Source organism: Daldinia vernicosa (genome assembly GCF_022497035.1).
Source record: "Daldinia vernicosa strain CBS 139.73 unplaced genomic scaffold F5Y00scaffold_6, whole genome shotgun sequence".
NCBI lineage: Eukaryota > Fungi > Ascomycota > Sordariomycetes > Xylariales > Hypoxylaceae > Daldinia > Daldinia vernicosa.
In genome coordinates, this window is record NW_025953922.1 from 453,998 (window position 1) to 467,143 (window position 13,146).

General features: G+C 49.1%; 5 protein-coding genes across 5 annotated transcripts; 1 reads left to right on the forward strand and 4 right to left on the reverse strand.

The window, feature by feature from the left end:
- Window positions 1-57: 57 nt before the first annotated feature.
- On the reverse strand, window positions 58-2,141 carry F5Y00DRAFT_175754 (uncharacterized protein). Its single transcript, XM_048004926.1, has one exon. It carries the CDS (start codon window positions 1,859-1,861, stop codon window positions 473-475), a length of 1,389 nt encoding a protein of 462 aa, XP_047868492.1. The 5' UTR covers window positions 1,862-2,141; the 3' UTR covers window positions 58-472.
- Window positions 2,142-3,240: 1,099 nt separating this feature from the next.
- Window positions 3,241-5,334, reverse strand: F5Y00DRAFT_175789 (glycoside hydrolase family 47 protein). Its single transcript, XM_048004927.1, has one exon. It carries the CDS (start codon window positions 5,229-5,231, stop codon window positions 3,399-3,401), a length of 1,833 nt encoding a protein of 610 aa, XP_047868493.1. The 5' UTR covers window positions 5,232-5,334; the 3' UTR covers window positions 3,241-3,398.
- A 997-nt stretch (window positions 5,335-6,331) lies between these two features.
- Window positions 6,332-8,141, reverse strand: F5Y00DRAFT_227021 (calmodulin). Its single transcript, XM_048006417.1, has 7 exons — window positions 7,659-8,141; window positions 7,491-7,547; window positions 7,369-7,384; window positions 7,080-7,205; window positions 6,941-7,011; window positions 6,746-6,887; window positions 6,332-6,689 (listed from the first exon to the last, which is right to left on the reverse strand). Exons 1-7 carry the CDS (start codon window positions 7,659-7,661, stop codon window positions 6,655-6,657), a joined length of 450 nt encoding a protein of 149 aa, XP_047868494.1. The 5' UTR covers window positions 7,662-8,141; the 3' UTR covers window positions 6,332-6,654.
- Window positions 8,142-8,608: 467 nt separating this feature from the next.
- F5Y00DRAFT_273146 (t-SNARE) lies at window positions 8,609-10,178 on the forward strand (the record flags this gene model as incomplete). The annotated part of the gene is made up of 3 exons (XM_048013120.1): window positions 8,609-8,923; window positions 9,001-9,554; window positions 9,613-10,178. Exons 1-3 carry the CDS (start codon window positions 8,901-8,903, stop codon window positions 10,176-10,178), a joined length of 1,143 nt encoding a protein of 380 aa, XP_047868495.1. The 5' UTR covers window positions 8,609-8,900.
- A 196-nt stretch (window positions 10,179-10,374) lies between these two features.
- F5Y00DRAFT_227027 (uncharacterized protein) lies at window positions 10,375-13,117 on the reverse strand. Its single transcript, XM_048006418.1, has one exon. The coding sequence runs from the start codon at window positions 12,953-12,955 to the stop codon at window positions 10,463-10,465; it is 2,493 nt and encodes an 830-aa protein (XP_047868496.1). The 5' UTR covers window positions 12,956-13,117; the 3' UTR covers window positions 10,375-10,462.
- Between the last annotated feature and the right edge of the window lie 29 nt (window positions 13,118-13,146).

Genomic DNA, 13,146 nt, shown 5'->3' on the forward strand with positions numbered 1-13,146 from the left:
TACCACTCACCCGAAATAATAACACACACACACACACACACAGAGCAAGCTTGAACATATAAACGTCTAGGAATACTCTAAGGCGTATTGAATATTTGGCATTAGATTCATAAAACCCCGAGCAGAAACCTCGCCCAGACCGCTATAAACCAATTGCGATACACCCCCCGAAGTCGAAATCCCGCTGTCTAGTTCCAACACGAACTGCCAGCATATTGCTCTCGCCAACGTGTTCTACTGCCAGAAGTAAATGCCTATGGGACTTGATAAATATTACTACTATATGTTGATAAGCTTACGCCCATAATTTCCCTTTCCGGGGCGACTTCTATTCTTTCCCACCCCTCTACGTAAAACGCCATGACGGTTCACTATATGCTCGTAACTAACCACGCTCGCGCTATATGAGTACCGCCGGCAACCAATCTTGTCCCGGACACCCAGATCCCATGTCGCTTGGCAACGCATCCGATCATAGATCTTTGCGGTAGCTATGCTCCGGCTTATGCGTAGTCTCGTAGTCAACATGGACATAAGCGCGCTCGATGTTGGGGAGCTTCTCGAGCTCGGTCTGCAGACCCTCTGAAACATCGTGGGTGGTGCGGAGGGGATCGGCGGGGTCCATGACGATATCGATCTCGGCGATGAGCTTGGGGCCGGAGTGGTAGACGCGGACGGTGTCGATGCCGAGGATGGCGTCAGAGTACGTCAGGCACACGTACGTGATGAGGCGGTGGACGTCGATATCGGCCGCGCGCCCCACCAACGTCATGAATTCCTCGAACGCCTGGTGCAGCCACGCGCCGCTGATGATCAGCGAGATGATGATCGCCCCCATAGGGTCAAGCCACCATGCTAGCTTCGATCCGCCGACGGAGGTGAGCACACCGAAGCCGTTGATCAGCAAGTCGTTGCGGTGGTCCTGCCAGAGAATGTTCACCTGGCTGTACTTGTCCTTAATGCCCCAGCAGTACATAAACAAGCCAAATTTTGTAGCAAAAGCCACACACACCGCGATTACCGAGGGCAGATGGAAGTTGTTAACTTCGGTCGTGCCCCGGCGGTTCGAGATATCCTGACACGAGAAGGCGATTAGGATGGCGGACACGGCCGTCATCATGAAGCAGAACGCGATGTTTCCCACCGTCTCCAGGCGAGCCTTGCCAGATGGGAACCTGTTAGGATCCACCCGTTTCATAGACTGCTGGACAAGAATTAGGGTGAGGTTGCTCATAGGGTCGAAGATGGCGTCGGCCATGGTGGTGAAGAGAGATAGAGAGCCGGAAGACACGGCGCCGTAGATCTGCAGAGCAGCTAAGCACACATTGGCGGCGAGGGAGCCCATGACAGCAATTTTAACCCGTAGGTTGTCGTCACCGGCCTCGTTCTGGGCGTCGGTGGAGTGCTCCTCCACCGATTTGAGCATTTGCTTGATCGTGTCATTCTGCTTGTGGTAGAATGTCTGGACCCTTCGTGCTCGGAGGGTTGATGTGAACTGGTCGATACTCGAGCTGACAGCGCCGGTACGCTTGCGAGCGGTATTAGCTTTGATCTCGTCTAGCTGCTCAGGCGTCTTAAAGGCCGAGGACAAGTTATAAGGGTCGCTACCGCCATAGCGGGCGGGACCAGTCTGCGACTCGATATCTGCAGCTGTACCAGCTGGGTGACGAGCTACAGTGTGGTCGCCGTTCTCGTCCATGGCTTCTACACCTGTGCTTGTGGCATTGTGGTGAAGGACACGAGAGTGATGAGACTGCGATACAGGTGTGTGGACCGAGGACCGCGAGCTAGAAGCTTGCCCGTGCTGGTAATCGCTTAAATGCGAGCGCGAGGCCGCAGAAGGTGAGATGTCAGATGTCATAGCTTCTAAGAAAGCTCGGACATACAACCGGAGATGCTAATTACTCCTATCTGTAGGTGAGGAATTAGATAAGGCGCAGAATGAGGCAGGTTGCGATGCGCAAGGGGGAGAAGGAGGGTATTTATGTGTTAGTGTGTATAAGGTCCCCACTCCCAGAGGACCAGAGTCAGAGAATAATGTTATGTTATACTCGACGTTGCTGGCCTCTATTTACACATGAGTTAGTGAAATGTTGAATATGAAGCTTTAGTAGTGATTTGGACTCAATTACTTGTAAGCAAGAGCTACAAGTACAGTGTCTCATAAAATGTAGCACAATTATGTAAGATTAGAGGTAGGTTATAGGCAATTACGGAATAAAGCCTTTGTAGGGAAGTGACGTAAAGACGTAGGTATTGAGCAGGAACCAAAAATAAAAGACAGGTAGTCACGACATTACCATTATCATTACCATTACCAACATTTTTTTACCAACTCCAAGCTTTAGCGGTGAGAACGCGGTAAATAACCACTAGTCAGGTACCTACCCTTTATCCTTCCACTCCAAGAGTGAGCACACTATGACGAACGAGCTTAGCCTTGTGTGGCGAAGAGCCGAAAATGCGAAGAGCGGAGATGAGATAGGCGATGTCCAAAGCCCAAGCCCAAGCCCACGCGGCCCATTCGAAAAAAAAAAAAATAGGTGCCAACTCCGGAAATCCAACACGCGCTCAAATCCGCCATTGTGATTTGTCTAACGCAATAGGTAGACGAGAAGGCAAATGGTACCTAAACCTAACCTAGGTACGTAACCGTAAGCTGACCGCAAGTGGAGAAAGGACAAGTTAGCAAGCTGCAATAAAAAAAAAAGTGTTGAATTGCGAATAATTCAACCTCGGCCGCCCGAGGCGAAGAAGACTGACGCGCGATTTTCGTCGGACGAGGTTGATTGAAAGTTTACGTTTAGGTATGTGGCTGAGAATGAACAAGACTTTGAGAAGAAAAAATAAAACAAAAACAAAAACAAAGTTAATGCAGATGTCAAACGGATCGGGTCGAACTTTTATATATAAAACATAGGGCTGCTGTAACAGCTAATCGTCTGATGAATTCGGGTCCCGTCGGGAAAGCTGTGCGTCTAAAAGGGTCCCGACCTACATATTCGGAGTACCTGGGTACAACGATTTTCGGAAGGTCTAGGTTAACAGGTCGCATTCCAATATTTAACCAAGTTTGAAGCATATATCAATATTTAAGGGAGGAGGGCGCATCTAATATAGTAAAACTGAAGATGATACTATTCATAACCTCTTGTGTTTGGAAATGCGTAGCAATACCGTATATCTCACTTCTCTACTTATGTAGCCAAGTATGTAGTAATCTAGACGAGTCATCGCAATATTGCACTTCTATCATCATCATCGTCCCCTGATCCAATCCAACCCGTTCCCATTCAACGTTTATATCGCCCGTATATAGTTTCCTCTAGGGTATCAAGTCCGGTCCTCTATCTTTCATATACTGAGCACCCTAACCATATACCTCAGATACCTAACCCTTATGCATCCGCGCGCCTTAGAGGATGCGCCTCGGTATTTAATACCCATTCATCCAGGTTAGCCAAGTCCCAGTCGCCAAAGATCAAGTAGAAGTATTTGAGCGTCTCAGCCAGCCAGAAGCTCTCCATACTGTCCACCTGCTCCGGCTTTTTTACCGTTATATCGTCTAGCGCCGCCGCGGCATACTTGGACCGCGTCCATTTATCCACGGCTTCAAACATAGCCCACGCCTTCTCCATGTACTTGGGGTCTCCAGTCATGCGCCACATCATAAACACGGATTCGATGGCCTCGGGGCGTAGGAGGTACCGACGGTCGTCAACGTTAACCATACCAAGGGGTAGATGCCGCGCTTCTATGATGTTGTCCTTGACCTGCTTGTCAGAGAGCGTATCTCCCTTCATATTGCGACCCCAAAATTTCCTAATCGCCTCCGTCCATCGCGCCTCGCTCCACTGGCAGTCGTCCTTGGTAACATCCGGGTCACAAGGTATGAAGCGGAACAGTTCGGGTCCAATGCCCGAGTCAGTTTGGTTGTACGACCACACACACCCTTCCGTCAACTGCTCTGCTATAGCTAGGTCCGACGGGCGGTCAAAGATCTTAGCTGCCATGCCCACCATACCTCCTGCAAAGCATGTTAGATGTTGCGCTATCGGGGTAGTCACAATCTGCTCGCCGCCCTCGGGCATTGTGACAACTCTAGTGTCACCGAAGAAGAGTAGCTTGAGGTTGTCCGGGTTTAAAGCACGACGGAGAAGATGCTTCTTTGCGACGTCTATGAAACCTTCGTACATCCTGCGCGGCTGGTCAAGGGCACCTCCGAGCAACAAGTACTGCTTTCCGAGATACTCAAAGGTACTATCGGCCATACCGCCGAGCGTGAACGAGTCGCCAGAAGACTTGAGAGGCGTCTTTGAAGGGTCCACTATGATGGGCCACATCCCGGGTAGCCTAGTGGTCTTTTGGCCCTTTTCCAGGCCGTCGGCTATTCTTTGTACGACATCGTAGTATTGCATATCACCGGTCAGTTGAGATAGCTTGGTAAGCTCCAGACTTAGTGACCCGACTTCGGCTAGCAGAGCATGCCCTGGCGCTTTCTGTGCCTTACCCCTAGCATATTCTTTCCAGGGGAACCGCGTTATGGGCATGTGGTTCGGTGTATCGAAACACGACATGACTAGATCGGCAACCTCAGTCGCCTTTTTAAGGAGGCCCGGGTATTGCTTCTCACTTAGCTCATATGCCGCTAAGAAACCCCCAAGATATCGAATTGTCGTCTCAAAAATGTTGATATCGCGAGCCTCCGTAGTTGTGAAATCAATTGTCTCGCAAGCCTTCACCGCAAAGTCAAAATCTTCTTTCATATCAAGGAGCCATAGACTGTCTAAGGAATCAACCAGGGTTGCTGCCCACCCGGCAAAAGGGTCCTTATACAACCCCGAGAGGGGTTTGATTTCGTCGTGACCCCATGCAAATTTCTTGTACCCATTCCAACTGTGTTTGAAGCTATCCTTGATAGCAGCAAGTCTTCGTAACCGCAACTCCTTATCAGAAGCACTCTCCTTCGGTCTCGCGACTTGTACACGCGGTATTCGTTTAGAAGGCTTATTGGTCGGGAGCGTAGCGAGTTTTTCCACGGGGTATTGAGGCGGACGCTTTTCCCACTTTAGGCCTTTGGAACCAGCCGAAGCCGACGTAGGACGATTCCCCGGATGGCGTGTAGGACTAAAAACGCCCGAACCAGCGGGTGGGTGCCAGCTATAGTACCAAGATGCAAGTACCCAGATGGCGACCGCAGCGAGAAGTATTCGGACTCGTCGAACGGCCATAGCTGCGACTATAGCGGATTGAGAGGTAAATCTAAGGTATATTACTCTAACAAGGCTTCAAAGCTAGCGAATGCAGTCGGAAAGAAGCAAACAGGTATTCACATCGCTCGAGCACGGATTGTATAATATCAGCCCGGAGAACTGACGAAAAGGTCAGCTTTCCCAGAGGCAAGCAGGTAAGAGATCTTGAATTCGTAGCTAAACATCAGATGAATAAATTATTACTGTTAATGATTTGAGTCTGTGGGACGCAGTTAGGGGAGTCTGCTGTTTGGGTGGTGTTTGGTATTTTTGGTGGTAGTAAAGTCCGAATTGAAACTTGAAAGAAAAATAATATCGAAATTAAAAAAGGGGTTCACATGACGGACCTTCCCTGTCGAGCTCATCCGCTTCCGTAAGCCACATTATCCCCATTCTCCACCGCTGAGGCTCAACTATTCCCTTGTTCTGGAGTCACGGGTTTTGATAGGTACCTACTCAACACATATAATATTCTATACACCGAATTGTACGCTTAGCCGTAAGGTAATTGGATCATGAAATGTATCTACCTATATAGTGAATAGCGTTACATAGCGAGAGGGAGAGAAAGAGTACAACTGATCATACCCAAGGGTACATTTCATTTTAAAGTTATCTGGCAGTCAAGTTTGAACTACACTACACTTATATAAACCTAACTAGCTGTTCTGAATCTCGCTTCTAAATGCAGCTCCGTCGACCCTATATGACTATAAGATCTATGCAAAATTATACAAGATAATACTTCAAGGGTACGGTATGGCTTAATCTATAGACCAAACGCTGTAGGCACATCCATAAGAATAGTTCGACATAGCACTATAGTTTGGAGTAGCACTTCCATTTTTCACACCTGGCCCTGTGAAGAGTTGAGCAAGCCAAAGAGCTTTGGCTATGTTTCATCTTTTAATACTTGTGCCTATGCGGAGGCCCCTACGTTAAGGTTACCATGTCGTATCTTTAGGGGTTTAAATTGATAACTCAGGTTATGGAGGATGTCATCGTACGAGTAATCCCGGATGAAAGACGGCATCTCATGCCAATGGAATGCCATACTAGGGACAACTACAAGGCTCCGGTCGTAAGATTAGAGACCTATAAATTTCACGAGAATAAAATAGTGTGGGAGGGGACGTTAAGTCGCACCAAGATTGACGTGCTATTGTTTTATCGGGAAATATAGAGTCAAGACAGCCGTTGGTGGAGGAGATCCTGCCCGTCTTTCAGCCCAACACCATTCATGTGTATATCACCACCCGAGCTGGCAATGCCAGCTCAATCAATAGCGTCCCACTGACAACGGTCCCGAGAGAAAGAAAAAAAGCTCATCGCAACATAAGAAGTGGGTATGACGGCAACATGTTAGCTAAGGTCTAACAAGTTCCTGCTTTCTTTCTCCATTTTATTTCTGCATCATTAGCTGGACGAACTCGTTGTCTAGTAGCGCGAGTTAGTATGGACAGAACTTTAGTTGATGGGGAGTGTTTGCTTACAGTCGATGCGACCGTCACCGTCCTGGTCAGCCTCGCGAATCATCTCATCAACCTCGTCATCGGTGAGCTTCTCTCCAATAGAAGTCATAACGTGGCGGAGTTCAGCAGCAGAGATGAAGCCGTTGTTGTCACGATCGAAAACCTATTTGAATATAAGCAGCTGGGTATTTGTTTTCGTGGCTAGCATGTTCGAACCTTGAACGCTTCTCGAATCTCCTCCTCGGAGTCGGTGTCCTTCATCTTGCGTGCCATCATCGTCAAGAATTCTGTGCGACCCCAACGTCAGTAAGGCTCCGAGGTGGTACGACTTTGCGCCAGGCAGCAACAAACTCACCAGGGAAGTCAATGGTTCCATTGTTATCGGCATCGACTTCGTTGATCATGTCCTGAAGCTCAGATTCGGAGGGGTTTTGACCCAACGATCGCATGACAGTACCTAGCTCCTTTGTTGTGATTTGTCCTAGCAGTCTTAGGTTAGTCGACTTGGTTCGTCGGTATAGAGCCACGAGGCAGGCGAAGTAGGCAGAGGTAGTTGCGGTATAATTGCTTTTGTCGATCCAAGCAAAAGTAGTATGGCAAGTAGTATGGCTACCAATATCGAGATAATCGAGATAGTAACTTACCATCACCGTCTTTATCCTACGCGAGCCATTAGCGGGTACGTCATCAAAGGCGAGACAATTCGGTAGCTAGTATCAATAGCTATGAAGAGCAAAGAAGCATAATAGGTCTGGGAAACACTTACAAAGAGGGAGAACGCCTCCTTGAACTCGGAGACTTGCTCTTCGGTCAGAGAATCGGCCTGTGATGGTAGAAGACGAGGTCAGCGCGAGCCTTATTTTTACCTCCTTAAGAGCCCCTCATCGGCGGGGTTCTCTCTAGGTTGGCAGTGACTGTCTGAATAGAGACATACCATGGTTGAGCTGTTTTCGAGATGCGATAGATTGTGTATAGGTTTATGATGAAGTTGTAAGGGAGCGAAAAGAACGAGTGTCACTTGTTCGCTATCGCAGTTAACTACAGAAGATGCAAGTTTGCCAAGGAGGAAGAAGGGCCTCTCTGGTTTTGGGAAGCGTCAAGGGTTGGCTCAATAATATTAGGAACAAGGCAGGGCTGGATTCCATAAAAATAAAAATAGTGGGGAGAGAGTGGATGATGGAGGGGCTTTTTGTATGTAGTGTATTGGCACGGGAAGTTATTAGGGGCAGTAGTTAGGGGGTACCTCCTTAAAAGATACAGGTACGTAAAAGGGGGGGAAGCTGCTTTAGACTTGTACAATACGTTGTACGGATAGGGGCTGCCGAGAGGTACCTTAAGCTGAGCAGGGTTGATCTCTTTATTTTTTGTATGTAGATTAGTTAGGTAATCAGTTAAAAAGTGCGTTGATTATTCTAAAACTGGTGGCTTTGCAGGCCCTATTTATATAGCATACATTACGGCCTTTATCATACCTTATTATACTAAGTGACGTGGATTACACCTTGAGTCACTTCTAACATTATATTTTCATCTTTACTGCCACTCGTAGTCTAATACAATATAACTTTACCTAAAGTCCTACCAAGTCCTACATAATCAAATGCATATTAGGTACCTATGTACATACCTCAGTCAGATAGTGTATGTAGTATGGTGCGACTAGAAGGACCGTGCGCTATAAGATGTACATACAGGTTGGCAGGTCGGTACGTGTAATAGGCTAACGTATTGACTTGCATCTATCCGAACCATCAATGCACGTTTAAATGCCAATCAAACCCGAATATTGAATCTACATGCACGTATCTATATGCGGATGCTCTGCTCGTGCGGAATGCGGAATGCTCGTCAGCCCTGCAACCTTGAACCCAAAAAGGAGAGTACGGGCCAGACTGGTCGGAGCTACGTCAGCTGTAAGGGAGCTGGCAATTATACGTATTCTGGTATTGTACATTCGACGCTGTAAATCTGTACAATAGGCACAATATACAATAATCTATGTAGACTCGACGCTCGACGCTCGATTTTATCGTCCGATTACTAACAGCTTAACGCTTTAACATAACATCATTTTTCCACGTTTACCGTATCGTCTCCCATACCCAATTCCTTTCCTCTCCCATCGATATCGGAATAGCCAAAGTGAGGGTGTCAACACCTTCTATCCGCGTCCGCCATGTGGCGAGACCGCACCAACCTGTGAGCCTAGCCCACTCATTATATATATATACCCATGATGTCGCTTAAGACTTACAACCGAAACCTAATGTATGTAGCTATATATCCTACCGCCAATCCTACGCCCACCACCCGGCCAAGAAGACGCGATACGGCCCCGGCCCCAGCGGCGACAGAAATGGCTTCCCGGAATTCGCCCGCGGTAGCGGCACCAGCGCCGAGGACCAGCAGGGTCTGCTCTCGGGCGCCGACTACCACGACGACGGCGACGCCGTCATCGAGATGGACCTGCTACCCCCGCGCTGGGCCGACATCAACGACGAGGTCTCCGACTTGCTCGCCCAAGTCGCCCGCAAGTCGCAGACCCTCGAGCGCCTACATCAGAAGCACGTGCTACCCGGCTTCAACGACGAGGAGGCCAAGAAGGCCGAGGAAGGCGAGATCGAGCGCCTGACCCAGAGCATCACGAAGGCCTTCCACGACTGCCATCGCTGCATCCAGCGCGTCGAGCAGATGGTGCGCGACGGCAAGCAGAGCGGCACCATGACCAGGGCCGAGGAGACCATGGCCAAGAATATACAAATAAGCCTTGCGACGCGAGTGCAAGAGGCAAGCGCCGGCTTCAGGAAAAAGCAAAGCGCATACCTAAAGAGTAATTCCGCCTCCGAATACGCCGGCGATCTGACTCCTAGTGCTAACACTCACTCCAGAGCTCCGCGGAATGTCCGGCCTAGGCGGCACATCCCCCATCGGCGAGCGCAGCTCGACGCCCCTCGGCGGCAGCGGCAGCAGCAGCAACAACTACGCCGCGGACCCATCTCTCCTCGAATCCGACGCCGACCGGTCATACTCGCAATCGGCGCTACAGCAGACGACGCAGCAGCGCCAGCTGCACTCCAACGACGCGGTGATCCTCCAGCGCGAGCGCGAGATCGAGGATATCGCGCAGGGCATCATCGAGCTATCGGACCTGTTCCGGGACCTGCAGACCATGGTCATCGACCAGGGCACGATGCTCGACCGCATCGACTACAACGTCGAGCGCATGGCCACCGACGTCAAGGGCGCCGACCGCGAACTCGTCGTCGCCGCCGGATACCAGAAGAAGACTACCAAGCGCAAGCTTATCCTCCTGCTCGTCCTGCTCATCGTCGGCGCTATAATACTCCTGGCCTTAAAACCGAAAGGCCATCGTGGTGGAGGTGGAGGTGGAGGTGGAGGTGGTAATGATGGAGGGACGGATGGAGGAACCGATGGGGGAGGTGACGGGGGCTAATGAGAGAGCATTTCTGGGTTATGATTGTTGTACGTTTGGGAGGTATGTAGGAAATACGGTATATCATACTTTAGCTCGGGTCATGTCACCGAGCTGTTCGAACTAGAGTTGTCGAGCCACCTATCATGGACATGGGAGGCATTGACGAAATCCTGTATCAGACACGCTTATTTAAATCTTAATTCCGTCTTACGAAGGTGTATACTCTCTCTTCTATCATCTATATAAATCCCTGGGTATCTTTACTCTATATTTTATATGTACATGTAGGCGTTAGATCTATACTACAACACGATATGAAGTTGAGGTGTTGTCCTCCCCATACGTTGTAGATACTGTTCATTTCGTATCATCACCTTCCGCCCGCGAGCCTCAATCTCCTCTTGGAGAGTTTCTAGCGGTGGAAGGAGTTCTTCCCCCCAAGCCTCATCCAGACAAGATTTCATCTCCTTTAACGTTAGCCTGTTGCTCGCTCTGGCCAACTGCCATACCCTCTTCGTCGGATAACCAGGCCCATAGAAGTCGATTAGGCGTAGTTTAATCAGAGCAGCTAGGTGTGGCTTTTCAAAAAAAACGCCGCGGTCGTAAAGGGCCCGTAGCAATCTGACACCTCGACTGCCGCCGAAATTTAAATACCGTTGACGATGACCTTGCGTGGGAGTGATTTGTCCAGATCGTTTCGGGGAGGGGTGAAATGAATAGCGTAAAATAGTCCCCAATAGCTTATTATCGAATATTTGGTGCAACGGATGCAGAGGCGTCGGGGTTGGCAAGTCCAAAGGAATATATACACCCAGAAGATTTTCGACACCGGATAACGGTTGTTTCATAGGTTCCGGTATATCGGCCGGGTGTACGGGAACGAAACCGGGACGAGAAGACTGGAAGGAAGTAAACATATTTGCCAATTCAATACTCAGTTTTTCCAGGTCGTCTACTTTGCCTTGCCGAGCGAGACAGAACAGTATCTTCCGCCAACAGTGAATGGGTACTGGAATTTCCATAGCCGCGAGTTGCCGGCAGATAGGTAGGTAAAAGTAGACTGAATCATCAGGCAGAAATGTTGACTTGGCTTCGCTGATTAAATTTTCAAAAATGAGGCTTGTCTGGTTGGAATCGAGTGCAATTTCCATTGCCTTCATATCGTCTAAAAGCTTCGAGAGCCCTGCTCGGTCTTTGTGTAGGATATAAGTTTGAGCAAGTGCGTTGGCTGTTTGCCGATTCGACTTATCCATCACTGCTAACCGCGTAGCTAACATAAGCCGATGAGTTCTCCAATCTTCTGAATTAGCCGTAGAGACAACGAGGTGAGACTGTAACTCAGCATCATCAAATACGTCTGGATGAAGATCGCTATGTAGAAGATCAAGAAGAAGTTCATCATCATTGGCTTTCGCTAGATAAAGGACCAATCTTAAATAGTTGGATTCGATAACTGAAATCCCCTGCTCGCGTAGTTGCTCGATGCGCTTTAATACGCCCTTTGATTTTCCTTCTCTCAGCGCGATTGATTGCAACGATAACGGTCCAATCTCACTGATGCCCAAAGCGGAAATTGTCGATATGGCAGTGTCCAAACTAACCCAGGAGCTGGCGAGCCACTTGGCTCCTAGTCGATCGTTATAATTCTTGACGCTGATGCCGAACGTCTCACCGTGCACGCGATTCACGAATTCCCGAGATATGTCAATTTTCTCCGTATCTTCCTTTGGCTTGAAGTTCAAGCTGTCGATCGCGGCAGATTCTACGGGATGAAGTGGCATATGAGGGAAGTATCCCTTCAGAAATCTTAAGAAAGGCCTAGGGGAAACATGTGCCAGAGGTAAATCGTCATGTCGAACGCAAATACGTCGCCATCGTGACGCTAGCCGGGACGCGCCCAAGTCGTACAGATATGGGACGAGGATATCATACAGCTGATGATCGGGGTTTACTATGTACAGAGACTCGAGAATAGGAGTACGGTACAGCTCTTTGTCGGTTGCAAACTGCTTGATTATGCTCGCAAACTCGTCTGCGCCCGGGTAGAAGTTTGGAGTCAATCGTAGCTGCCACTGCAGAGCTTGATGGTGTTGGTGAGTGCGTAAAAAATGCGACAGGACTGTCGAGTAGAGCTGCGGCCATTTGACACCATGCACCTCATACATCCACTCGCTGTAAATCCAAACGCTCGTTAGGAACTTGGCCTCCCTAGACTTCACTGCGGCCTCTAACATTGTTCGCCAAAACGCAGGCGCAAGCGGATCCTGGACATCGTACAGCGACTTGCGACCCCAGAGGCCTCTCCAGACGTTCCAAACGCCTAGGTCCCCATTGACTCTCTTCTGGTAATCCAGGAGAACACTCCATAAGGCGAGATCGTTGCGGTTTTCGAATTTGTCTACTAACAGTTGGCTGCGCCATTCTTTGGCGGGACCGCGCCGGTCAAGGTCAGACTCGACAGAGAGACGGTAAGGGTTGGTCAACAGAGCTCTCCATTTCCCAAATAGCTTCGTCTCTTGAATGGGAGGAAGGTTCGGCTTCTGTTGTTGGGTAGGCGTCTTCTGTGTCACTTGGTCCTTACCGGATAGTTCCGACACGAGAACATCGAAAGGACTTTCCGAGCTGTTCGAGGACGATGCTGAGAAATAGTACCGTGAATTCTTTCCAAATTCCGGGGAGGACAACCGAATACCCTGTCTATGCAGCCGAGGGCGTTGGAGCGAAAGTGGGAGTCGAGGATGGAGGACAAAACGCTTTGGCTTCACATCTCGAAGAGTTTTGCTCACCAATCGCATTACTGCCACACGGTTACATACTGCTAGATGACTTAGTCAACTGGAGTAGCCTCAAAAAGAGGAGGAAACGGTGAAGAAAGGGTCCCGAAGGTAGAGAGTGAATAGTAGCTGCATGAAGAAAGAATTTTGAAAGATGAGCTTAGATAGGATTGATAGCTTAGGTAAGGTATTTCGGTACTTTTCGACGTACG

What these genes read in the sequence shown, in the direction of transcription:
- F5Y00DRAFT_175754 (XM_048004926.1), bottom strand. Translation starts at nt 1,861, where the DNA reads ATGACATCTGACATCTCACCTTCTGCGGCCTCGCGCTCGCATTTAAGC.
- F5Y00DRAFT_175789 (XM_048004927.1), bottom strand. Translation starts at nt 5,231, where the DNA reads ATGGCCGTTCGACGAGTCCGAATACTTCTCGCTGCGGTCGCCATCTGG.
- F5Y00DRAFT_227021 (XM_048006417.1), bottom strand. An exon ending in TGGAACCATTGACTTCCCTG is followed by an intron (nt 7,012 to 7,079) that starts GTGAGTTTGTTG and finishes GGGGTCGCACAG; the next exon opens with AATTCTTGACGATGATGGCA. An exon ending in CGGTGACGGTCGCATCGACT is followed by an intron (nt 6,690 to 6,745) that starts GTAAGCAAACAC and finishes TCGCGCTACTAG; the next exon opens with ACAACGAGTTCGTCCAGCTA.
- F5Y00DRAFT_227027 (XM_048006418.1), bottom strand. Translation starts at nt 12,955, where the DNA reads ATGCGATTGGTGAGCAAAACTCTTCGAGATGTGAAGCCAAAGCGTTTT.